General features: G+C 40.5%; 2 protein-coding genes across 2 annotated transcripts; one reads left to right on the top strand and one right to left on the bottom strand.

Annotated features, from left to right (window-relative positions):
* Positions 1–1,491: 1,491 nt before the first annotated feature.
* On the bottom strand, positions 1,492–17,679 carry abhd17b (abhydrolase domain containing 17B, depalmitoylase). The gene is made up of 4 exons (XM_023285577.3): positions 17,154–17,679; positions 14,819–15,295; positions 4,504–4,683; positions 1,492–4,104 (listed from the first exon to the last, which is right to left on the bottom strand). The coding sequence occupies exons 2-4, from the start codon at positions 15,283–15,285 to the stop codon at positions 3,885–3,887; spliced, it is 867 nt and encodes a 288-aa protein (XP_023141345.1). The 5' UTR covers positions 15,286–15,295; positions 17,154–17,679; the 3' UTR covers positions 1,492–3,884.
* A 364-nt stretch (positions 17,680–18,043) lies between these two features.
* Positions 18,044–20,761, top strand: c6h9orf85 (chromosome 6 C9orf85 homolog). Its single transcript, XM_023285580.3, has 4 exons — positions 18,044–18,239; positions 19,252–19,358; positions 19,975–20,088; positions 20,489–20,761. Exons 1-4 carry the CDS (start codon positions 18,138–18,140, stop codon positions 20,721–20,723), a joined length of 558 nt encoding a protein of 185 aa, XP_023141348.1. The 5' UTR covers positions 18,044–18,137; the 3' UTR covers positions 20,724–20,761.
* The last annotated feature ends 4,267 nt before the right edge of the window (positions 20,762–25,028 follow it).

The raw sequence follows: 25,028 nt of genomic DNA, 5'->3' as shown, positions 1-25,028 counted from the left end.
GCTATGATGGCAAGCTTGTTTGGTCCTAAAAGTACTGATGGTATTAATGAGTATAGGAATTGGCTTATGCTGTAAAATACTCAGCTTTGTGTTTGTTTATAAATGGCAAAGTTCACTGAACCTCCCAACACAGAACATGCGTGTCATCAATGCAGTCTTAGTAGCTGAAGTAGTAAAATTATAATGATTTTTACAGTGGTGTCAGGCTAGCATGTATTAGAGTATGTCATTTTATATAAATAATTAGTGTTCATGTAAATGTTTATCAGTAAAATAACCCTGTCATAAGCTGCACATGAGATGCTGGACTGTGGTGTACAGTCTGTATTTTGAAAGAGAACACCTCCAGTAATATCATTACAGTCCTCTGTTGGCAGCAATTAGAGGAGTCAGACAGAAAACCAGTCTGGAACAGATGACAATGTTACCATGTCTAGACCAGCCAAATTGTCAGCAGTTGTAAGCTGTCCATTCCCTGCTCACACATGAGCTAATAACAGTAAATGACCAGCAAACGCTCCATTAATGAACCATCTCTGGAAAAATATGTTTACGCTAAACATTCATCCTTGTAATTTTGCAGCCGAAGCAGAAGATAACTTATTTATAATAAAGCACCTACAAAAGCTGCCCTGTGTGATTTTAATTCCAACCTTGTCTTTCTTAAGACTTAAAGCAGCAAATTTACGGGTCTCCGAGGGGTCTTTGAAGGGGTCATTAAAGCACTGTTGGTTTTAATCTGAGCCACAGCGCGGCCTGCTGGTGACAAGAAGAACATCACCATCCTCCAATGTTGGCAGCATACACACTGTACAGTCTGAGGTTGGCACAAGGTCCTTTCACTGCGGTGTGCAGACCGGCCGTGCTCAGTGTTGTGAATTCTGAAATGTAAAACAGTGATATGATGATTAATACAATAAGAGCTGCTTTGTTTGAGGAGTGCACCACTATAACGCCCATAACCTCACTATTTTTATTTTCCATTGTAGTCATACTGCAGGATTTCCCCCAAAATAGTTCCTGTAACCTCTACAATCTTCCAGTCATCGCCTCATCCTATCCTGTTACTGTCCCTAAGCGGAGCAGCACAGTTAACCTCTTGATCTCTTGCAGTATCAAGTTTACTTGTTTTCCTTTTAGTGAAGTTTGCTTTGAAATATTATCTGTTTAATTCGACGTCGGGAAAGTACCAAACTGTGCGCAGAAACACAATGTACAGAACAAAGAAATTGACTTTAACAACTGAGCAAAAGTGATGCAGTGTTATGAAGAACATGCAGCAATATGAGATTCATCTTTCAAACATGACCTGCCTCTGAACCAAAATATGCTTAGCGGTTCCATTGAAACACGATTTTTTTAAAAAATAAAACATTTTAAAGATTTGAAGACATTCATACAGTTTTCCCAAATGATTGCATATTTATAAGACATACCTAAAATCAAACATAAAGTTTTACTTCCAAATAAAAATATCAGTCACAAGTTAGATTGTTTGTCAAATACCATTTTATTGTCTCTATCCATGTTAGAATTACTATATTCATTTTGTTACATATAGGTTCCTTCTGTATTGAAATATGCTATACAAAATTAATCTAATCAAATCAGAGATGACACTTGTCAAGGTGACCAGTACAAAGGTCATCTGAAAAGCCAAAATGCCGGCCTACCTTGGTCTAATCGTCATATCAAGAGTTAGAGAAGTTAGCAGAAATACAGTTGACAGATGACAAAAGCTGAAAGAAAAATAAAAATGACAACATGTCCAGTACAAATATTATTTACAAAGTAAAAATAAAGAAAAGCATGAGCTTGTTTATAAGACAAATAGGTTGTGACAAAATGTTTTCATAACAACAGACCATCAAGTGACGCATGACAGTTACCGATCTTGATCTAGATCTTGGTCAATTCCACTCAACATGTAATTAATCAGACCTGAAGGTTTACAGTAGCACCCATTGGCTTATTGGTTAATTGTCACTGAACAACAAAATTTGACCCCTTTTGTGAATACAGGCTCAAGTTTAAAACAGGTATTAAAAATACCCCTAAAAAATGTTTCATCGAGAATTCTTACAGATTTCTGCCTTTGTTATACAGGCCAAAAACATCAAGAGAAAGCAGCCATTCGTGGCATGCAGTAGCACTTTGACATTTGCTTCTCAGGCCGCTGTTAGTGCCTAATAGAGACATCAGCGCGCTAATGCTTTGTGTTGCCTCACTCAGCATTAAAGGGCAAATCAACACACAACAATGGATTTAAAATCTCATGCAGACAGAAAGGTAAAGTTAAGACAAAAACAAAAAGGAAAACATTCTGTCCATCACGGACGCCTTTAATGCTGAGCTGCTCACACAGATATAGCCCGCTGTCCATTCATTCTTCAGCAAGTAATGTTTAAATGACTTGGAATACAACATTGACAACTTTTTTTAAACAGCTTCCTGAACCAAATAAAGTCGATACCAGTTGTGTTCATCATGTTCATCTTGATTGGCATTAGTGGTTTAAGTCTTGATCAGAGCATTGACCGTTAGCTGCTGTCTCAGTAGTTACATTTTTATCATATAAAAAGATTTATCTATAGAAAGATCTAATCGTGGTACATTAGAGAGATTTATAATAATAACTACACACATTATTTAACTTGATATCTTCAAATACAAAGGCAGAAAAAAAACTGTCATCAATGGGCTTCATAACAGTTATTATTTTAAGGTTAACATGTACGTCTGAAAAGGTGTGAGATATTTTGTCTAAAGATGTGGCCAGCAGTCGATTTCTCTGAAGACATCAAGTTAATCGCCTACAGCGTAGTGATACTAAGCTTACAGCAACAATACTTCTAGTTAAACTGTGGAAACGTTTGTTGCGTGTGAGGAAATAACCCCCACTTTATTGGTCAACGATATACAGGCCCAGCCTTTCAACCGGCTACATAAGTTGCAGGCTGAGACCCATTCTTGCATCATATTCCTGTAGACCGCAACATCAAATTGTACCACTTTAAAACTAAACAGAGAAGATTGAGTACAGCCAACCGAGCTTTGGAGATGTCTCTAGATGGTATTTGTAAAAGTACACTTCATTGTGTGCCTAAGTCTCTGCTATATTTTATACTAAACATTTGGCAACACTGGCACAGCTAGGTAATATGTCAGTTTGTCATGTACAGTTCTTCAGTGACAGCTGATACGTGCAAATATTATGTATAATATAAAAAATATACCAAAACAGTACTCCAAAAAAAGATGCCATGGTGACTGCAGTGTGTAGAACCAAATCGGACCTCAGAGTCAGATGGAGTTCAGCTGGATTTGAGCGACTCAGGTCCAGACTAGTTTGTACAAAGGCTGTTTTTTTTAGAACCTCAAATGGCTCAAGAGCTGACAAGAAGTCTCCATTATGAACCGTAGACCATGTCCTCCTCAAAAGGCAGCAAATATGTGACGCATTCACACGTACAGTCATATATCTATATTGCATGTCCACATGGTATGTTGCCTGTTGTGGACATGTCTACTTGCTCTTTCATTCACACACTTTCACAATGTGCAATTTTCGACATGATTTAAAAAAAAAAAAAAAAAAAAAAGTCTAAAAGCTAAACAAAATAATGGGTACTTCTAAGTTCACAGCTGCAGCATGTGGAGTGGACGGTACGGGCAGGCCCTGGGCAAACTGGAGCTCCGACAGGGGAGAGGTGCTCGATAATGAGGAGTCAGCCACCATAACGTCAGTACTACATAGACAGACACCACTTCAACCTGCATTACTTCACGAAAACAGAAGAAAACGTTGTACCCCTCTTCCATCAATCAGCCTCTCCTGAACGCTTTCTTCTCCTCATCCCTCTCCGCCCTTCCTTCCAGCTCCTCTACAAGTTGACCAGCTCATGTGCCACAAACTGTTTGAGTCTCTCCAGGTATTGTCCATAGAGCTCCACGTCGTTGTGTCCAGCACCCTCCACCCAGAGCGGCTCGACGGGGCGCTGGCAGCGTTCGTACAGAGCCAGGCCGTGGGAGAAGTCGATGACCTCGTCCTCCGTACCGTGGATCACAAGCACCGGTGACGTTACCTTGGAAATCTTGTCGATGCTTTGGAGTTAGAAACACAAGGGACACATGAAAAAGAAAAATTAGACTTTAGTTGACTGTACTTGTAACGCAAAAAATGTAAATTCAAAACACATCATGAGAATTGGAGCTAGTTTGCAAAATGACCACCAGAGGGAGCTGCTGAGATTTCATTTTTCTAGACTGACAAGAAAAACACTTCCTGGGAGGATTTGAAATTTACATTTCATTTGTGAGCTTCAGTGTTTTCCCTGATGCAAATTCAGTCATACAATGTTTTGTTGTTTTTTGTTTTTTTTTAATGTATGTGCAATGTTGTTATATGAACTGTCCGAGGAAGGCTGTGTGCCTCTCAGTGGATATTCAGGATACATTTAGCCTGGCTTTCACACATGCCATCTGTCCGTCCAGTCCACTCACTTTGGGAAGGCGTCAAAGCAGTAGGTCTTCTTGGTGTCGGGGAAAGCCACTCTCATGCCAGAGGTGAGCGGGGAGTGGAGGATGACGGCAGCGCTCTCATAGCGAGAAGCCAGATCCACAGAGGGCACGGTGCCAATGCTCTGACCATACACGATCACATTCTCTGGACGGATGCCATACCTAGGAGGGGGACAAACAATATAAGGAGAATCACGCTTTCACTCACCCTGAACAGGATATTTACACGACCAGTAGCCAGACACTCAGATAAATTTTGTTTGCTCAAGCAGACATCTGGCAGGCATCCAGTTTAACTGGAGTTAATTATAAAAAGCAGCTTGGTTGGCAAAAATAGAAAAAGTTTTAATTTGGGATCCACTGGTTAGTGCTGAAGCTAATTTCCTTGAAGTGCTTTTCTCCCCCCATGGCATAATAAATACACTTACACTGCCAATTTGTTTCCCATCGTTCCCTTATTTCCCCCACATGCTGCTCCATAAGCAAACACACACCTGTGTGCTAACTGTGACTTAGTTATACTCTATTATCAGCAGAAACGTCATGCTACAGTGACTCAGTGATTATAGGTCCCCCTAAAATAAGTACACAAAGATGTGATGCTGCCACAGTTCAATGAATCTGGCTTTCTGCTGCTTTTCAAGGCAGCTGAACAGAGAGGACCACCGCTGCAATCTTGTGACTCAGAAGTGAAGGGAGGGGGAAAAGAACAAAATAAGCAGAAAGAGAGTGAGAGACACTGATATTGGTTTGAGGGTGAGGGAGAGGGAAAAAAAAAGGAGAAGACATTCCACAGCTGATTATGGAGAACGTGACCCAGTCTAGCAAGCAGTCAGCTGACGACCTGAAACCTAGTCGGAGAACACTGCACCTCTGTCTGTGCTGCTGCACTGCTGGATAGTGCAGAGTTAACAGTCACAACCAGCCTGACAAAATCTCAGCTCTGCTCTGTTATTAAAATTAGGAACTCTAACAAAACACTAACATTACAGGCTTAACATTACAGCCTCTGCCACTGCACTCCTATAATACACAGTGATGAATACATGAGCACCACTTTAGACTGCTGGGATGGATTTTTATACTTACAACCTTTGCAGGGGAACAACCTGCAGTAATGTGGGCTTGTTGCAATAAAAGGCAAAAGATTTCAGTGCAGGCACATCTACTTCAGAAGAAACATGGCAATAGACACACAGTGTAGCTTGCAGACTATCACAAGCAGCATTATAGGAGCCGTTTACTGTTGGTGTGTCAGCTGGTCTTCACCAAGTATAAATAGGGGTGGAAATACTGGAACAGCACGGGAGAGTGTTACTGCAAACTGATGGGTGCTACGGCATTAAAAGGACCATTAACTCTGAGGGTTGGCCGACAATAATGTACACAATTCATGGAATGAAAGCCTGTATCATTAATACAACATGAAGTAGCTGTTTAAGGAATCTGAAGGCGAGTAAGGACAGCAAAATTTTAAGGCCTTTAATGAACTGCATTAAAATGACTCTGCCGTTTCTGGTGTGACAGCTTCTAAAAATGTCCTCAAACCACTTCCACCCCATTTGCAAGTAAATGCCATCGTGCTTTTACAACCCATCGTGTTTGCAGCAATTTAATGATTTTCATCAAAATAAAAAGCTGCAAATGCTCATTGTAAATGAAGAATACACTTCCGTCTAGTAGGGGCTGTGGAAAGGCTGTCGCTTAGAACATTGAAAGCCTCAGGGGTTTCATAATAATCTTGTAAAAAAAAGAAAGCAGAATCACTGAAAGCAGAATTCACGCAAGATGTTTACAGAAAGCCCTTCAACTGAAGAATGACCTACTTGCCTGATGATGAGAATAGATGCTAGATTCCAACATTTGGCTGGTTAATTTAAAAAAAGGAAAGATAGCTGACCTTTTCTGGCTCTCTGGAAAGAAAGACAAAAACAGAGGAAGTCAATCTGAGAGATGACTGTCACTCTGTTGATTTCAGAAAATAAAATTTAAATAAATGTCTCCCAGGAGACACAAGAGTAAATTGCTTGGTACCAAGAGACTGTTAAGTTCAGTTATCAGCTTGACCAATAATCTGATCTACCATTTTTCCAATTATCTGCATCGTTATCGTTTATAACCGATTCCCACTAAAGAATATTCATTTGACATTTCTGTTATTTTGACTCTGATGCAGCTACCTCTCATTGTCTCTAATTGGCTATTATTTGTGACGTGTGACCAATGAAAACTGAAGGATAAATTCTGAAATGTTCTCTTTTAACCAAATTTATCTGAACTTATCTTATCAGCAAAACTGACAGATGAAGTAAATCTTCGGTCCTGGCATTCATGTGGGTGTTTCTTTAACATACTGACAACACTGTTGCAGAACAGGCACAGCCCAAGATTGCCCAACAATCTGTGTAGGTATCAGCTCTGCCTAAACAATATTGGTCATATGTATATAGATCTTTACACATAAATGATCACAAAAATATTTGATCATTAGAAATCCTGAATGACTGCCTTTAATCTAACTCAGTTACTCCTCCTTTGGCTGAACAGCACAAAAAATGTCGGTATGTGTCATCTAATAACTTAGAAAGTCAAGGATGTAAGATTTGTTGTTACTAGTCTGTTTTTTTTAAAGATTATGAACATTTTAATCAGTATAGCCCTCATGTACAGCTTTATATGCCGTCACCTTTTATTTATGCTTATCTCCTTTTGTTTACACCCATTTAATCAATGTTCTTTTCCATATCACACCACTAAAACCAGACCAATCCTGAGACACATAAACATCAAGTGGATGTCACAGCAATGTAAAGCTTATGTAAGGTCAATGAAGAGAGGATAAGCTGAAACCATTCATCAATTTAGTAACCAAGCGAAAAGATAGAGGGCAGCGAAATGAAGCAAGGCTGACCCCAAAATCCCAAACTTTGCACTTAACCTATGTTGTCATCTGGCACAGGACTATAAGTGTGTTTCACCCAAGGACATGCAAACACAATAAATAATGCAAAGCTTGAGTCTGTGACCTCCACTTAAAGTAAGGTCACTCTAACTGCTAACCCACCCTGCTATCTTGGCACTGGTAGATGGGCTGCTCTGACTTTTGCTCACATCCAAAGAGGGGGAAGGCAAGTAAAGAAGGGAGACAATTGCAGTGCAGAGCTGCAGCTGCACTTGTTTTAAAATGCCACTACAACAGGCTTTGACCAACCCAGCTCTGTGCAAGATGCAACCGCTCCCCCGGGTCTGGTCAGTACAAGTCTACAATTTACTCCATTGCATTTCAGCTTGAATAGGCCTCAGCAGCCATAGTCATGCTCCCTGGTTACACCCCTCCCCCGCTAAAAAAACCTTCATCAATTTAGTCTCCTGACACAAATCCAATCTATTATGCATCACATCCTCCCTCGCTCCCCTATTGTGTCTCTTGCTCCTTCTTCACTACCCACCTCTTGCTCCCTGAAGACCAAAAATATTCTCATTCTATGGCAGCCGCTATGACTAATAGATATTTTCAGGGTTTCCTGAACATATGTATAGCCATTTTTTAAAACAGATTAGAGTCTGCACTACATCAGGGGGATTGTTGACTGAGATGCTCAATGATCTGTCATGCTTAAAACCTTTTAACTCATGTACTTGTATTGAATACTTCCCTTCTATGGATTTGTGTTGACAATAATAAGTAGATGTTAAGATCTGCTTTGTGGACTGATGCTTACACACATTTCAACAAAATGCCAATAAGACTGAATTCTATATTATAATGTAAGGACAACAAATATAAAAGCAACAAACACCACTTACAAGCACTTGTTTCATTCTGTGGTAAGAACAGTCAGGTGAGCCATCACACTCCACCTAACTGACTTAATAGACAGAGCAGCCTTTGTCAGTTGACAATTCAAGGTGAGAAAAGTAAACATAAATGTTGGGTTGCCTCTCTGCATGTTTGTATTTGAGAATTTCTTACCAGGCTACAACGTCTGAGGAGATGTATAGCGTTTTGAGTGGGATCAATAGGGTAACCGACCAGGAAGTGAGTTTTCCCCGTTTGTATTTATTGGCCACAGTGTGGGAAGACCTTGGTCTGAAAGCTCATTGCAAATCGGTTGCTAGGCTACCCCTCAATATTAGACTAGCAGGATTGACTACTGGCCCGCCTCCACCTCTGAGGGAAAAGAAAATGATACAGTGCCATTTTGTATTGGACAACACACACATATACACAAGCTCTCACACACTAGGTCAGAGAGAGGAAGTGGACTAATGACTTTCATCAGCTCAGTCACTCATTAGGCAATACAATGTACCTCGAGCGTAATTTCTTCTAAACTGGTACAACGGATAGTCAACGGGTCACATTTTTCTGTTAGGTGTAATCCTTAGCTGGCTAATGGAGGCCATGCAAATGTGCAAACCTGCTGACTCATACAGTAACGACTACATCATATGACCCGCTCCCTGCCAAGGTAAAGGGAGTGTCTCATCCACTGTGGCTGAACCAAAAACAACACACAGGATGAGATTGTGTCCAAGTCCCTGGAGGTTCAGTTGTGCTCAGACAGTCAGTAAAGTGACAGGTGGCCGCCCAGTGTCATATGACTGTGGAGAAAAGCAACAGTAGCCTCCACAAGTGTGTCAACACTCAAAAAGAAGGTGAGGCTGCAGCACCATGACAAAAAACGACTAGATGACACAGAAAAGCAAAACAAAAGTAGAAAAAGCCAGGATCTAAATGTCAAATCATTTGAACAAAAAGAAAGACGCTGACAAAATTCAACAAAGAGAGAGCGGGAGAGATATGAGAGCAGCTCTCTTCTTCAGGCTGCTTGTCTGATCTAACATGAGAGCTGTGCACGAGGGATGTAGGCAGCAGACTAATGTGAGGCCATGCAGAGAGGCCTTTTGATGTGATAAACACAATCTAGTTGATTCATGTTCAGCGGGGTCAAAAGGCTGGGCTGTACCCGCTTTCTATCGCATAGACAGTCAATTATGAATCTGGCACAGCCCTCAAACAATCAGGGACAGGCAGCTGAGTCAAACAGATAAATAATATATGCTACTAGAGGACTTATTTACAACAAGCTTTGAAGATTCTAGACGAAACTTACAAAAGCGGATGTGTGCAAGGCCAAAACTATTTTTTAAATTGTGCACAAGATTTCCTTCCCTGGATTAACTTCTTTTTCATCCATGATGAAGTCTTGAATCAATCAGCTTGCAATTGGCGCCGGGTGGCTGTGAAAAATCCTGACAAGCTGCCATCATTTCATTATTTGTGTAAGAAAATATCAAAAATTAAAGCACAGGACTGAAAGCAGAAGCTAAGCTGTTATAACACAAGAGGTCTGGAGATGTTTCACCAACCGAATGGCAGTGGAAATATTAGCATAATGTAACTGGACGGACCCCAGAGGTATCCCACACAGAAAGAAAAACACTGACATGGCAATACAGCAAGATATATTTTTGCTGGTATCGCAGCCAAAAATTTTACATTGACATCACTTAGTCAAGTCAAAAAGCATGCAAAATGGACCTAGGAAGCGAACCTGTGTAGAACATCCCAGGATGTCTTTGTACTGTGCTTCATCATGACAAGTGCCTTGTATGCGACATAATATTAAAAACACATTTTGCTGCCCTTTGTGAAATATATGTGTTCATTTTATTAAGTCCCACATGTGGGGATTTCTCTCAGATGTATATTATTTATATATTTGCATAAAAAGTGGCACTCACATTTACAACCAAGAAGATTTCCATATCCCCACACTGAGACAAGCTTGTTTTGTTTTCATGCCTGCTTGCTATGGCTGAACGGGGATTCACAAAAGAAATGTAATGACAGCTTAGCCGTTCTACCTCTTTTATACCAGGTATAAACATGGGTCCTGTATGTTAATATTTTTACTTGGATAGGGAATACACGTTAATGCAATGATTAAATGCGTGCACAATACATTGGGATCGGAGTGTGATCAATCAGCCAGCTGACATTTAGAGGTGGACAGGTTCACAATGTGATTGGTTTTCTCAGCTGGGTGTAAATGCAATCTGTACATCGTGACCACATTCTTAACAACATCACTCCCACGAGGTGAAATGACATCTGCCACTTCTTTTCAAGTCGAAAACACCTAAGAAGAGCGACAAGCAGCTCTGCAATGGAAAAAAAAGATAGCCCACACATCAACATTGCTTCATGTGACCTGTGAGTGCAATGTCTGTTGACAAGTCAGCCAGCCCCGCCTACCTAATTAAAATCAGATTAAATTGTGACCACAACTGGGAACAAGGATGGATCTTTATGCCAGGTGTGCATGCAAAGACCACATCAGATGTCATTATCCAGAAAATATATCCAGAGTGCATCTGAATACTGGGTGTAACACTTGAAATTTGGCTTTTAAAAGTCATGTAATGTGCAATGATAAAGCCTTGTTCAGATTTTACTACTAATGTGAATGTGACAAAACAGGCTAACACAGCTAAAATGATACCTGTCAAACATTACAGTTATTTTAAAAAAAGGTAGTATGTATTTTTTTGCCAATACCAAAATCAAGACTATGTTTAAGTTCAGTGTCGCTGCCTTTAACGTGGGTGAGGAAAAATGTACAACCCTGAGCTGCCTCAGTACCTCATGACCTGTTTCTAAACACTGGCTAGGATTGTAGACACCTTATTAGTCATTGTGTGAATGTATGCATTATAAGGATGTACAGGGTAATTACCACTTATGCAACATATACCAAAACACTGCACAGACAAAACAAGCAGTCAGCTAACCCTGTTCAACTCGTCTGTTAACCGTGGGATGACGAAGCACGGGACGCACAGTGCCCACGTAGACTGAGGCTGTGGGGATATCCGTTTGTATCATTGTTTCTGAAAGCTGCTCATCTCGTCTGGAAGTTATTTCTTCACAAATTAACTGAAAAAGGCATGTGATACAGTATCTGAGAATAAGACCTGCACATGCCTTGCTTTCACTGACATACTGTTTATGAACAGAAGTGTTGATCAAAAGCGTGACAGCACTAGCAAGCTGTGTGGAAACTGCCTTCTGATCTGTTCAAAGTGTAAAAGTTTAGCTGGTGTAGGCAAAAGTAGATAGCGAGACTACGGAGCTGGGTGTGTAATGCAGTCATTTAGCTTAGTGAGATAATCTGCTAATATTTTGCTGACAACGATTTATATCTGCTTAGTACTGTTACAGTTCAAACCGCTTCACGTGTAAAGACTTGTGGAAATTACATGCAGTGGAAAACATCATAGAAATCAGTTATTAGTATAAAAAAAATACAGTATCGAGAGATCGACAGAGTCCAGGGTATGTCGTGAGTACAGCACAGTCATAGAGAGGTAAGTCACATCATGCAAATCTCATTTTATCATCATCATCATCCTATAACTGTGCTTACATGGAAAGAGTTGGCAACTACAAGGATTTGCATTTACGTTAACATTTTCCGTTACCAGCCCTGCCCCACACAACAAATGACCAAAAGTAATTTGAGGATCTCCGGTTTGTTTTGCTCGGATAAAAAGTAATTTCAAGCTTAATTTTTAAAATGGTCACGACTGTGAGTGGGAGCAGGAGATTCCTGACAGCTGAACAAAAACAACAACCAAGGAGGAGAACAACAGCCTTAAATACTCCTCTCTCTTTCAAGTTGACTGCTGCTGGGTATAGAAAGACAACAGAAAGATTGGTACACAAGCAGGAAAAACATAGGTTTCATTATTAAACCAAAAGAGTTTTATTTATTCCATACACACAGACACGTAGTAGGGCATCAGGCCACCAGAAAAGCAGGTTCTTCTTCACAGCAGTGGCCTGTGTGCAGAACTTTTACGCTCGAGTTTCCTGTTTAACTTGCCAGCTTCCTTATAAAGGTCCTTATTTACAGAAGACCAGTCATTATATTCTGTGAAAGTGTTGCAGGACAGACTCACAGCAGAAGTCAGCAGCTAATAAACAGTAACATTTAGTTGCCAGTAACCCTACCTGAGTTATTCATCTGCGCTTTTAAATCTCTGCAGTGCCAACACCTGCGTTTACTACAGAAAGAACGTACACCCACTTCAGCATGGACACAAGAGGAACACTCCACACTCAAAGCATCATTCTTATGGCTGATTTACACTGTTTCAGCTTTTCTAGTTTTCCTGAGTTGCTCGTCATTTGCTCTCATAGTACTCTGTTTGTCCTCCAGCAGGGTGTATACAAAGACAAGTGGGTGAACTTTTACAGGATGAACTTTTATTTTCCTCATCCGTAAACGTAAAAAGTCACAAATATGAGAGACATATTATCTTCTCTCACACATCAACAATGTATGCTCCTCCTCCACATCCTGCTCTGTCAGGTGTGTGAATATGTACAATTTTTCAGTCAGCCATTTCTTAATAAATATTCATGTATAAATGTCAGAAACAGTGGACAATTTCACAAGCCAGTTGGAAGCAACCATCTCTACATTGCTTGCTTTGTCCCATCAACAAACAAAACCAGACATTTCATTTACTGTCCTATGAAATACTTACAGTGCAAAAACTAACAAGTGTTGCTTAAACCACTAATGGATTATCAGAGTAGTTTCTGATGCAAATAAACTGTTCAAGGAACTGTTTCAGCTCTACACTAGTGCAGTGTATGACATATATGGGACAGCAATACTGAGGCTCTTGTGGCAAACCAGCCCAAAAGACATGAAGCACAATGTCTATGGTGTTACAAAGGACAAAAGAAGGAGATGACGAGAGGGTCACACACAATAAGCAGACGTCCTTAAACGAGGATGGAAGGAAGTGAGGGATGTGTGGTTAGAAAAACTGACTGATGAACACTGTTTACATGTGGAAAGGCCTTATCTGGGGGAAGGGACTGAAGCTGAGCAAGAGTCCACACCTGCAGCGAGATAGTGAGATAGCTGGAAACAGTGTCTTTTCTGGATTCAAACAATAATTATCTTAAAAGAACGAGAAATAAAAAGGACAGGATAAAAGGCTAAATGAATCTTTCTCTGGAGTTTACTTGTGTATTCCTTTAATCATAAGAACAGTTCATTGTAATAGAGCAGGAACTCTAACCCAAATTCTTCTAGGCCGTGTGCACTGTAAAACCACAAGGACACCATGGGGGTTCTTGCTTCTTTCATTGTCGTCATACAGCTAAGATACAGGATATTGCGTCATATATCATCATCATCATCATCAACAGGTAGCACTGAATAAGCATGCAGGATCAATTAGAAAATCACAGATACAATTTGTCAATCAGTAGAGGCTTCATACCCAGTAATTATCCATCTATTCATAGCCTGCAGAGCCAAAAGATGCAGCAGAGCACCCACTCACGCCTACATATGGCGGGCCAGCATAATCACAGCAACCACGTTTCTTTTTATCGCCTACAAAAACCTCATACCATCCCTACTAAAAGATTGCTTGTCATGTCCACACATGAATCTTGTCAGAATCAGCCCAGCTCCTTCAGTACTCCTCGTCTTCTTACTCACTCTCTTAACTCTTCATGTATCAGTCCACATCAAGAACGTAAATCTCGTTATTTTATTCCACATCTGCTTGTATTTCATTGATTCCTGTTTAATTTAAGACTTTCTGAATTGTCCCTACCCGCATTCATCATTCACAGCATAAGGATAAATAAGAAAGGTTGACATTGTTTTCATTCACATTATTTCTTACTAGCAACACAGAGCTGTCAAGCAAAACATGAACAGGGAGCTGCTATTAATACAACTCTTTTCTCACTGTTTACACAGCTGACAGCTTAATTTGCGACCGGCAATATGTAGAGGAAAAATTACAAGAAATATCGAGGCTAAGTTTATCATCAAGCACCACATGGGATGGCTTTTAGAGTTTTTTTTCCCCACAATATTTATATCTTTCACTTCCTCTTACCCTTAAGATTTGGGATGAGACACAACTTACTGAAAGTTAAAATCAATCATTTCAAGTGTTCATCCGCTTGTGTGGACGTGATTCCCTCCTACAAGTTCATGAGATTAAACTCAACGTTCTCTCAGTGTTTCTCAAACCTCATCTACATTGCCACTACAGGTATGGATGGTGTCATTAAGTTCTTAGTGCGTTGTGAGGCTTACGTGTCCACTCTTAACTATATAAATTATAGGGTCTGTGTCCTATTCAACTGTTCTAATACCACTGCATTTATTGTGTCTTATTGATTACTTCATCCGTCCTCTCCTGCACAGGTTCTACCCTCTTCCCTCCATCCATCAACATCTCTCCTTACCGTGACCGAAGTGCCTGCCAAGCAGCATCTACATCAGCATAAAGGTTCTTCTCCGAAGGTTTCCCAGAACTGGCGCCGTAACCTGAGTAGTCGTACGAGAAGACGTTGCAGTTGATTCGTGAACCCAGGCCGATGTAGAAGCTGCTCATCTGCCCCAAGTCCACTGCATTGCCATGAGAGAACAGTAGAGTGTACCGGGCACTGGGTGAGCAACGGACAAACATGCAAGCAATGCGGTTCCCTCTTGACGTGCGTGTCATGAAACACTCGATGGCATCTTTTTCCCGGGCTGAGTACTGCCAGTCAGCGCGCTCGGAGAGATGCAGCGTCCATCTGCTGCCACTCTCATCACACATGAGGCTGTAGGTCGGCTCTGGGGGCAGGAAGGCCAGCTTAGAGGCGATCTTGCTGGGGCACGGTGGACAGCAGAAGAGGCAGCATAGCTCACTGATGGATAAGTGGTTCATCCTCAAAACACTGTGACAAGTAGAGTAGCAATGGTTAAAACAGAAGCATACATTTAATCAACAGATAAAATATATGAATTGTTGGTGAAGGTGAACAGAGACAACAGATATAACTCATTCAAACAAGACCATCTGTGCACTCAAACAAGTGAAAGGCTAATTTGCCTTTGCATCCCCTACAAATTGGTCACAAGGAAAAACAGCGCAAGAGCAAATTCGTGCCACAGGGCTCCTGAGTGATGTTCTCATTCTATAAACTGTTGTCTTTGTTCAATGAAAAAGCAGGGGGTTTCCCGGGCTGGGGGCCAAAGCCAAGCTACTGTCCTTTCTTTATTTTTTTTTTAAATATTCTAACAATTCCCCTCTCCAGAGTGCATGGCTCTGTTCAGCCAGGCTTCTAAAAAAGATAAGAGTCCCTGACCCTTTCGGAGTGCCAGCACTCTGTCTGCCTCAAGGCTCCGCAATCACTCAGACAGTATTGACCTAAAAGGCTTTTTTGTTTCACCATGCACCTGGACCCTCACCCAAGGCTAGCTCTTAGTTATTCAAGGTGTGTTTAAATTGCATTTGCCTGCAGTAGAGATTTCAGCAGAGCTTGTTTCAGTGATATATAAGATGGCTTGTCAAAAATATCCTCCAGGAATGTAATTTCCAAAGTCATTCACAAAACTGACTCAGGTGGCAAGAGTGCTTTGTAATGCAACTCCCTTTAACTGTACATGCTTTTTGAATAGGGAGTAAGGGCTCATTAATGTCAGGTCATGACAATGTGTTCAGGGTTGTATTTCCAATAAAGGTGCTTGAAGTAAGATATTACATTACTTGCTGTTACAACTTTATAATTGCACGGTTCAGTCCGTGTAAATATGATTGTACCACGACTGGACATGTGAACAAAAAGTATTTTTTTTCCCCACCCTTAGTGACAAAACAATGAAAGCTCTGTCTAGTTTAATGAGAACACCTGATGTGATACATAACTGTGATTCATAACTTTGCTATTATTTGAAACCATTGTTGTGTAGCTTTCTTTTAACATTAAGAATCATTCTCCTCCTGACAAGTAAACTTTGTCCATAAAGCTTTTTTTGTGTCAGGATGCACTGCCATGTTGCCCATTTCTTTCATTTTAGCCTCTACAAGGCCTGCAGGTCACAGTGATCCTGTGAAAAACAAATGCCTGTCAGCTATGTCATCAAGACAACTCAAGAAATGCAGATCAAGAAACAAATCTTGCCTTTGCAGATTCAAAGCTGCTTACATCTGTCCATATTTTACTCAGAAGATGCCTTGATTGGCATTTTTCCACAATCTTCCAGTGGAGATTTTTTGAAAGGTCCTTGAGCTTCAATGATGGAGTTCAGAATTGGCAAAGCAGCTGTTGGACTTTCCAGATATGCCTGTCTTGGAGCTAAAAATGACTTGTTGCACCTTGATTACACAAGTCAACGCCTGTGTGCCACCTAGCCTACATAAACAATTAGCTGTATCATGTATGATTTAGGGTGAGTGCTTTTTAAAGCCACTTGCAAGTCTAGGAATGCCACTTCTGCAAGATGCTGTGATATCCCAAAGGAGCAGGAAAATACACAGCGGAGCCTATTTGCTTGCCATAATCCCCCAAATAGTCCATCATCTCCCAGACTTGGAGACAGAATGGAGCCTTGCAGCCCTTGCCAGTAAAATGGTGGTGGATGTAACAATGTGTTCAGGGAGATTACATTGATTCTAGGCTGGTGTGTGAGGGTTTCATTTCCTAGTGGCTGCAGATACAATTTACTGCCAAGCGTGGTGGGCCAATTAAGCAGCAACACGAGTGTGCGTGTGTCCCTCATTTGAATTGAGTGGAGAAATGATCTGAACATTACCTGCACGGCGGGTGGACGCTTGTTTTGCGTTTCTTTTTTTGTAAGGTGACAGAATTGGCCAACGTCGCCGTAGTCTATCGTTATCTTCACACCAACTTATCTTCTTCTCGATGCCAGAAGATTGCCCGGGTTATCCTTGGCCAGATTATCCTTCTGTTCCGTGTCCTATTTGTCAGCTATGTCACGTTGAGTGTGAATATCCTTCTTGGCACCGTGGCTCTGAGTTACTATTAGCTATTAGCCACTTCGTCCTCCGGTCCAGACAGCCTCCTAAACTGCCGTTTCCTTTTTCTTCCCCCCGGGTTTCTCAACATATGCTCCGGAATGATAACGAGAACGACTCATTCAAAACGTTCAACCCTGAACAGCTCGACAGCAACATGGGTAGACAGGAAACAGGTCTGAAATCCGTGTAAAGGTCTCCGTGGTGGTTTGACAAACAGTTGACGGCAGTCCCACTTGCCTCTGAAACATCACCGCTTTCGTTTTGTGAATATCGCTCTGCTTGTTGTCTTGGCTTCTAAGGAAGGAAAGGAGTTGATTGACAGCTGTAGGGCGCAATAGCGGAAGTTGGCGAAACGAGTCCACCAATGGCAGAGAGTGTGGGTGGAACTTGGCGACGCCGCAGAGTGAGGGCCTCATGTTTTGATTGACGTCTCATTCAACCAACCAGAGATTACTATTGAAAGGTATAGGCCAATCAGCTTCGACGGTGATTTTCCTAACGTTCTAATAGCAAGAACAGTTTTATTAAACTAATTTGTAAATTTAAAAACATAAATGTATTTAGTCTCTGTTTTTATTCCAACAAAAAAGCTGGCTTGTTTTTATTTACTTTAACATTTTTTAAGGAAATTGTCTGTTTCGACCTCGGTGACGTTTCATTATGTGCCCGTACTTTTTCCGGGTTACTGGTGTGGTTAGCATCATGGTTTTTGTATTTGTATACTCGCATAACGTGCGTAGCTAAAACAGCTAAAAAAGATGAGTTCTCAGAAAGGTAATGTTTCTCGATCGCGACGCCAGAAGCATCAAAACACGACTGCCTACAAAAACGACAAGTACGGAGCGACAGTACAAGTAAAGGTGTGTGAACTTTAGTGTACTATGTCGTGTGTAGTTGTGCAGAGCTCGTCTCAGGGTCTTTAAAAGTCTTAATTTAAGGTATATTTTATGTTATAAAGTTAATATTTCTTAGTATGTGGAGAAGAGGATATGGTTGACAGTTAAGATTGAACAGTAATGCTGTAACACTGTTAAAATAGTGTATGAAAAGATAATAAAAAATGACTACGGAGTCCTGAAAGGGTCATGAGGGGGAACTCTTCGGACTTTTGCGATCCCTCACAGTAACATTTACATTTTGTGTGAGTTGAGCATGTGTGTCTGCATAATGGAGTCTATACAACAGACCTTTAACACTAATAACCTGGTGTGAATTTTTGTCAAATATTTACAGCTTCATCTAATAACGGAATACATTTATGTTTTAAAAAATAGGATGTATTAAAACAGCAAAAATGGCAAGATTCTCACTAGATGGCTGAATACATTTTTAGCCACAACTTTTTATTTGTGCAGCAGCTCTATACATTAAGTCAGCAGGTAACCCAAACTAAATTATCACTCAACAATGCCTAAAGGTGATAATTGAGAGATGATGATACGACACCTATCTTGGTGCTTAACGAAGAGGGATCCAGTGCTCCACTAAGACACCAAAGGAAGACGCAGAAAACGTTGACAAGAATAACATTCACCATCTCGTGTGTTTGCATTTATATGGATGTAACTTGTACCACCAAGGACAATGCACTTCACAGCACCACAAAAACTCCTTAGGAACCTCTCGAGGAACATGTCAAAGAACCCAAAGCATTAATCCAGCCTCCAGATTCTCTAGATCCCCATTTCTTGAACATGTATAGGATGCACCAGAACAAAACTGATCAGTGTAGGCCTCACCCTGCAACCCATAGCCCCAAAACAGTACACTGCCATGTCCCACGTTACAAGCTCTTCATTGGTCGAAGCCATGTTACGACAATATTGCTATAACATTTCTACCGTGTCTCTGCTTATGTGATCTTAATTCTAGAGAGCAAATGCAAAGATCCACGATGGGCTTTGTCAACACTGTAAGGATGTTCTTGAGTGGAAAGTTAAGTACAACAAATACAAGCCGCTGACACAACCCAAAAAATGGTAAGTACACTTAAGTCCTGAAGACATTTATTTCAGTACAGAAATATACCTTAATAGCTGCGGCTGCTCATGACTTTACACCTCCTAGATAATCTGAATTGTTAGAGTAAAGGAAGTAAGTCATCATTACAGAAGTGATCAGCAAGTAATTAACAGAGCAAGAGAATGAACTTGGACTTTGCTTATTGGTTAGCTAATCAGTGTATTCATTTTCCAATCCTTGTAAATTAAAGGTTTACAGCAGCTAAGATCTACTTCTTTTCCCCTCATCATTACTTTGACACCCAGAATCTGACACAGAGAGGCAGACTTTGATCTAAAGAAGCTACTGGATATTGAAACAAGGCTGTTTAGATGAATTTATCCACCAAACTAACTCACCAGCTAAATGCAGGACTGGCAAACAGCATAAAGCTCTGGGAGGATCCACAGGTCATCCAGCACTGAGAATTATCGGCTGCTAGTATGACAAACCTCAATTGTATCAGTTGAGCTCAGGGATACAATAGTGAGACTTGTACAGTCTTTGCAGGTGTGTTGTATATGTGCAGGAAAGTGTTGTGATTCCACTGGGAAAACTTATTACATTTGTGTGTACATGTTTTCTTTTTTACAGTGTCAAATGCTCTCAAAAGACAGTGAAAGATGCGTATCACATAATTTGTAAGCCCTGTTCTCTTCAGCTCGAGATCTGCTGCAAGTGTGGCAAGAAAGAGGACATTGTTGTTCCGTAAGTGTAGGAGTCATCTTAAATTCTGCTTACTCATTAGAAATTCTGTCTACCTTTAATGTACCCAATTTTATGGCACCGTAACATCCTGTTTCTTTTTATGAGGATAATTGGTGTAATTTTCCTCACAAACAAGCAAATACAAATCTGCCACCTAGTGGATAACAATTTACATTACGACTGGCACTCAACTGCATTTTTGCTTTAGTCTGTACATATTTGTGGCCCTCGCAATTTTTTTTTTTTTTTTTTTGCATTTTTAGGATCACTGTATTCCAAAGTGTCATTCTATTTATTTATCTCGGCATTCAAAACAAAGCCCAAGGATTCATTATCTTTGCTGTTGTAAAAGAACAAGTAAAACAAAAGCACCTATAAAAATGTTTTTCTCATTGTGTAGGGTAAACTCACATCTGGACAAGAGTGAGCAGGAAGAAGATGAACAGAGCAAGAGAGCTCATAGACGAAGGAAGAAAGACGTGGACGACTTGGACAGTGATGATGATTTTGACGATGACTTTGGTGACCTTGACGATGAGGAAGATGAAGACTTTGACAGTAACTCAGGACCACAGAAGACTCAGAGCAAACCTGCTGAGCTCCCAGATGTGTCCCTAATTAATGTTAAAGATTAAAGATAGTGAGAGTTTTTTATTAAATTGTATACAAAATGTTTTCTTGTCAAAGTTCATTATGAGAGTTGCTATATGATGACTTTTAAATGTCAATTAACTAATGTTGGTGGTTTGAGGCGGAACCTGAAAGAAGAATTAATGTCAACATCAGGAAAACTGAGTGGACATTGTTTATCTAAAGAACCTTAAGTACTTTAAATTTACAAACAATTCCGTAAATGAATGACTTGCGCTCACTGGCCACTTTATTAGGTACACCTTGCTAGCAAAAGGTTGGACCCACTTTTGCCTGCAGAACTGCCTTAATTCTTCATGGCATACTTTTAACAAGGTGTTGGAAACATTCCTCAGAGATTTCGGTCTATATTGACATGATAGCATCACACAGTTGCTGCAGATTTGTCGGCTGCGCATCTACGAGAGGGACTGCACAGTGACTTGGTGGTTAACACTTTCGCCTTGCAGCTAGACAATCCCCAGTTCGCGTCCCCCGCCTTCTCGGGATCTTTGTGTTTGGAGTTTGCATGTTCTCCCTGTGCATGCATGGATTTTCTCCAGGTACTCCGGCTTCCTCCCACAGGTGCAAATGCAAGTGTGGTTGTCTGTATATGTAGCCCTGTGATGGACTGGTAACCTGTCCAGGGTATCCCCCGCCTTCACCTTGAGTCATCTGGGATGGGCTCCAGCCCCACTGCGACCCTAGTGAAGATTAAGTGGTGTATGGATAGACGGATGGATGCACATCCATGATGCCGATCTCCCGTTCCACCACATCCCAAAGGTGCTCTAATGAATTAAGATCTGGAGATTGTGGAGGCCGCTGGAGTACAGTGAACTCAATGTCATGTTCAGTAAACCAGTTTGAAATTATCTGAGATTTGTGACATGGTGCATTATCCTACTGGAAGTAGCCATCAGAAGATGGGTACACTGTGGCCATAAAGGGATGGACATGGTTAGGAACAATACTCAGGTAGGCTGTGGAGTTTAAACGATGCTCATTTGGTACTAAGGGGCCCAAAGTGTGGCAAGAAAATATCCCCCATACCATTACACCACAAGCAGCCTGAACCGGTGATCCAAGGGAGGATGGATCCATGCTTTCATGTTATTTATGCCAAATTCTGATCATCTGAATGTTGCAGCTGAAATGGAGACTCATCAGACCAGGCAACATTTTTCCAATCTTCCGTTGTCCAAATTTGGTGAGCCTGTGCGAATTGTAGCCTCGGTTTCCTGTTCTTGCTGACATGAGTAGCACCCAGTGTGGTCTTCTGCTGTTGTAGCCCATCTTCTTCAAGGTTGGATGTGTTGTGCATTCAGAGATGGTATTCTGTATTCCTTGGTTGTAACGAGTGGTTATTTGAGTAACTATTGCCTCTCTATCATCTCCAGTCTGCCCATTCTTCTCTGACCTCTCACATTAACAAGGTGTTGTCTACACAACTGCCACTCACTGGATATTTTCTCTTTTTTAGACTATTCTCTGTAAACCCTGGAGATGGTTTTGTGTAAAAATTCCGGTAGATCAGCAATTTCTGAAATACTCAGACCAGCCCATCTGGCACCAACAACCATGACATGTTCAAAGCCACTTAAATCCCCTTTCTTTTCCATTCTGATACTCAGTTTGAACTTCAGCAAACTGTCTTGACCACATCTACATGCCTAAATGCATTGAGTGATTGGCTGATTAGCTACAGACGTGGACAAAATTGTTGGTACCCCTCGGTTAATGAAAGAAAAACCCACAATGGTCACATAAATAATTTGAATCTGACAAAAGTAATAATATATAAAAATTCTATGAAAATTAACCAACAAAAATCAGACATTGCGTTTGAACCGTGGTTTAACAGAATTATTTTTAAAAATAAACTCATGAAACAGACCTGGACAAAAATGATGGTACCCTTAACTTAATATTTTGTTGCACAACCTTTTGAGGCAATCACTGCAATCAGACCATTTCTGTAACTGTCAGTGAGACTTCTGCACCTCTCAGCAGGTATTCTGGTCCACTCCTCATCAGCAGACTGCTCCAGTTGTCTCAGGTTTGAAGGGTGCCTTCTCCAGACGCCATGTTTCAGCTCCTTCCACAGATGTTCAATAGGATTTAGATCAGGGCTCATAGAAGGCCACTTCAGAATAGTCCAATGTTTTCCTCTTGGCTGTTTTTAGCTGTGTGTTTTGGATCATTATCCTGTTGCAAGGCCCATGACCTGCGACTGAGACCAAGCTTTCTGACACTGGGCAGCACATTTCTCTCTAGAATACCTTGATAGTCATGAGATTTCATTGTACCCTGCACAGATTCAAGACACCCTGTACCAGATGCAGCAAAGCAGCCCCAGAACATAACAGAGCCTCCTCCATGTTTCACAGTAGGGACAGTGTTCTTTTCTTGATATGCTTCATTTTTGTGTCTGTGAACATAGAGCTGATGTGCCTTGCTAAAAAGTTCAAGTTTTGTCTGGTCTGTTCATAGGACATTCTCCCAGAAGCTTTGTGGCTTGTCAACATGCAGTTTGGCAAATTCCAGTCTGGATTTTTTATGATTTGTTTTCAACAATGGTGTCCTCCTTGGTCGTCTCCCATGAAGTCCACTTTGGCTCAAACAACGACGGATGGTGTGATCTGACACTGATGTACCTTGACCTTGGAGTTCACCTTTAATGTCTTTACAGGTTGTTCTGGGCTCTTTTGTTACCATTCCTATTATCAGTCTCTTCCATTTGTCATGAATTTTCCTCCTGTGGCCACATCCAGGGAGGTTGGCTACAGTCCCATGGATCTTAAATTTCTGAATAATATGTGCAACTGTAGTCATAGGAACATCAAGCTGCTTGGAGATGGTCTTATAGCCTTTACCTTTAACATGCTTGTCTATAATTTTCTTTCTAATCTCCTGAGACAACTCTCTCCTTCACTTCCTCTGGTCCATGTTTAGTGTGGTACACACCATGTCACCAAACAGTACAGTGCCTACTTGTAACCCTATAAATAGGCCGACTGACTGATTACAAGTTTGTAGACACCTGTGATGCTAATTAGAGGACACACCTTGATTGAACATGTCCCTATGGTCACATTATTTTCAGTCTTTTCTAGTGGTACCATCATTTTTGTCCAGGCCTGTTTCATGAGTTTATTTTTTTAAAATAATTCTGTTGAACCACATTTCAAAAGCAATGTCTGATTTTCATCAGTTAATTTTCATAGAATTTTTATTTATTATTACTTTTGTCAGATTCAAGTTATTTCTGTGACCATTGTGGGTTTTTCTTTCATTAACTGAGGGGTACCAACAATTTTGTTCACGTGTATTTGTGTTAACAAGTAATTGAACAGGTGTCTCTCATAAAGTGAGTATACATATTTAGCCTGCCATACACTCTTATATTTTAGATTCATGTCAGTTTCCAGTTTACCAGGTATATGTATCTTAAGCTTAGTCTAATACAACAGCTCTGCAATGATGCCGTGTCTGTAAAATTTTGCTCATTTATGTTACTAAATATTAGAAATAGAATTCAGTATTTTAAGAAAAAAAATAGGCATTTTGTAGCTAAGTAGCAACAGCTCTAAGCATTTCTATTGTGCCTAATGAAATCTTCAAATGCTTAATGTGCCTTGGAATACTAAATACTTAAGAATATCACTGATTTGGGCTTTTCCATTGAACCCTATACAATAAAAACACATAAATTTAACAAAAGACTGAATTGCTTTTAACCACACAAACTTCAGAAATATATTTAACTAACTTATTCATAAATATGCAGTTAACATATGTATAAAGGAGGTTATTCCAAACACCTGCAGTATACATTTTGTAAGTTTTGGTGTTAAATAAGCCATAACTGCTGTAGCCTTCAACATTTGTCATCATCTGTTAAAATCATTTCAAATGTCAACTTATTTTGTTTCAAATTTCACAAAAAGTACTGCGCACCAAATGTAACCTATACAAACATGCTTTTCTTATCATGTTTGTTCACTAATATACAATTAGGAGATTTTTCTGTGTGGTGTTTGCTAACTGGAAGCCTTTTAGCAGATCTTTTCAAGAGAACATAATGTTCTTTGAATGAGCATAACTTCCCTTTTCTACTTGTTCTTGTACTTCCCGTCACTATAACCTGAAGTTACATAGAAATGTTCCCTTGCATGCATGCTGATGCCACCTCAAGAGGACGTGCGTTGTCGTTCATCATGTGAGGTTGGCAAATTTACAAAGAATGAAGCAATATTTCTTCCTCAGGCTATATATGTGTCATTGTGGCAAATGTGTGGATTGATCAA

Source organism: Amphiprion ocellaris, chromosome 6, assembly GCF_022539595.1.
Source record: "Amphiprion ocellaris isolate individual 3 ecotype Okinawa chromosome 6, ASM2253959v1, whole genome shotgun sequence".
NCBI lineage: Eukaryota > Metazoa > Chordata > Actinopteri > Pomacentridae > Amphiprion > Amphiprion ocellaris.
The sequence above is the reverse complement of the archived record's forward strand: the minus strand, read 5'-3'. Positions and strand labels throughout refer to the sequence as shown.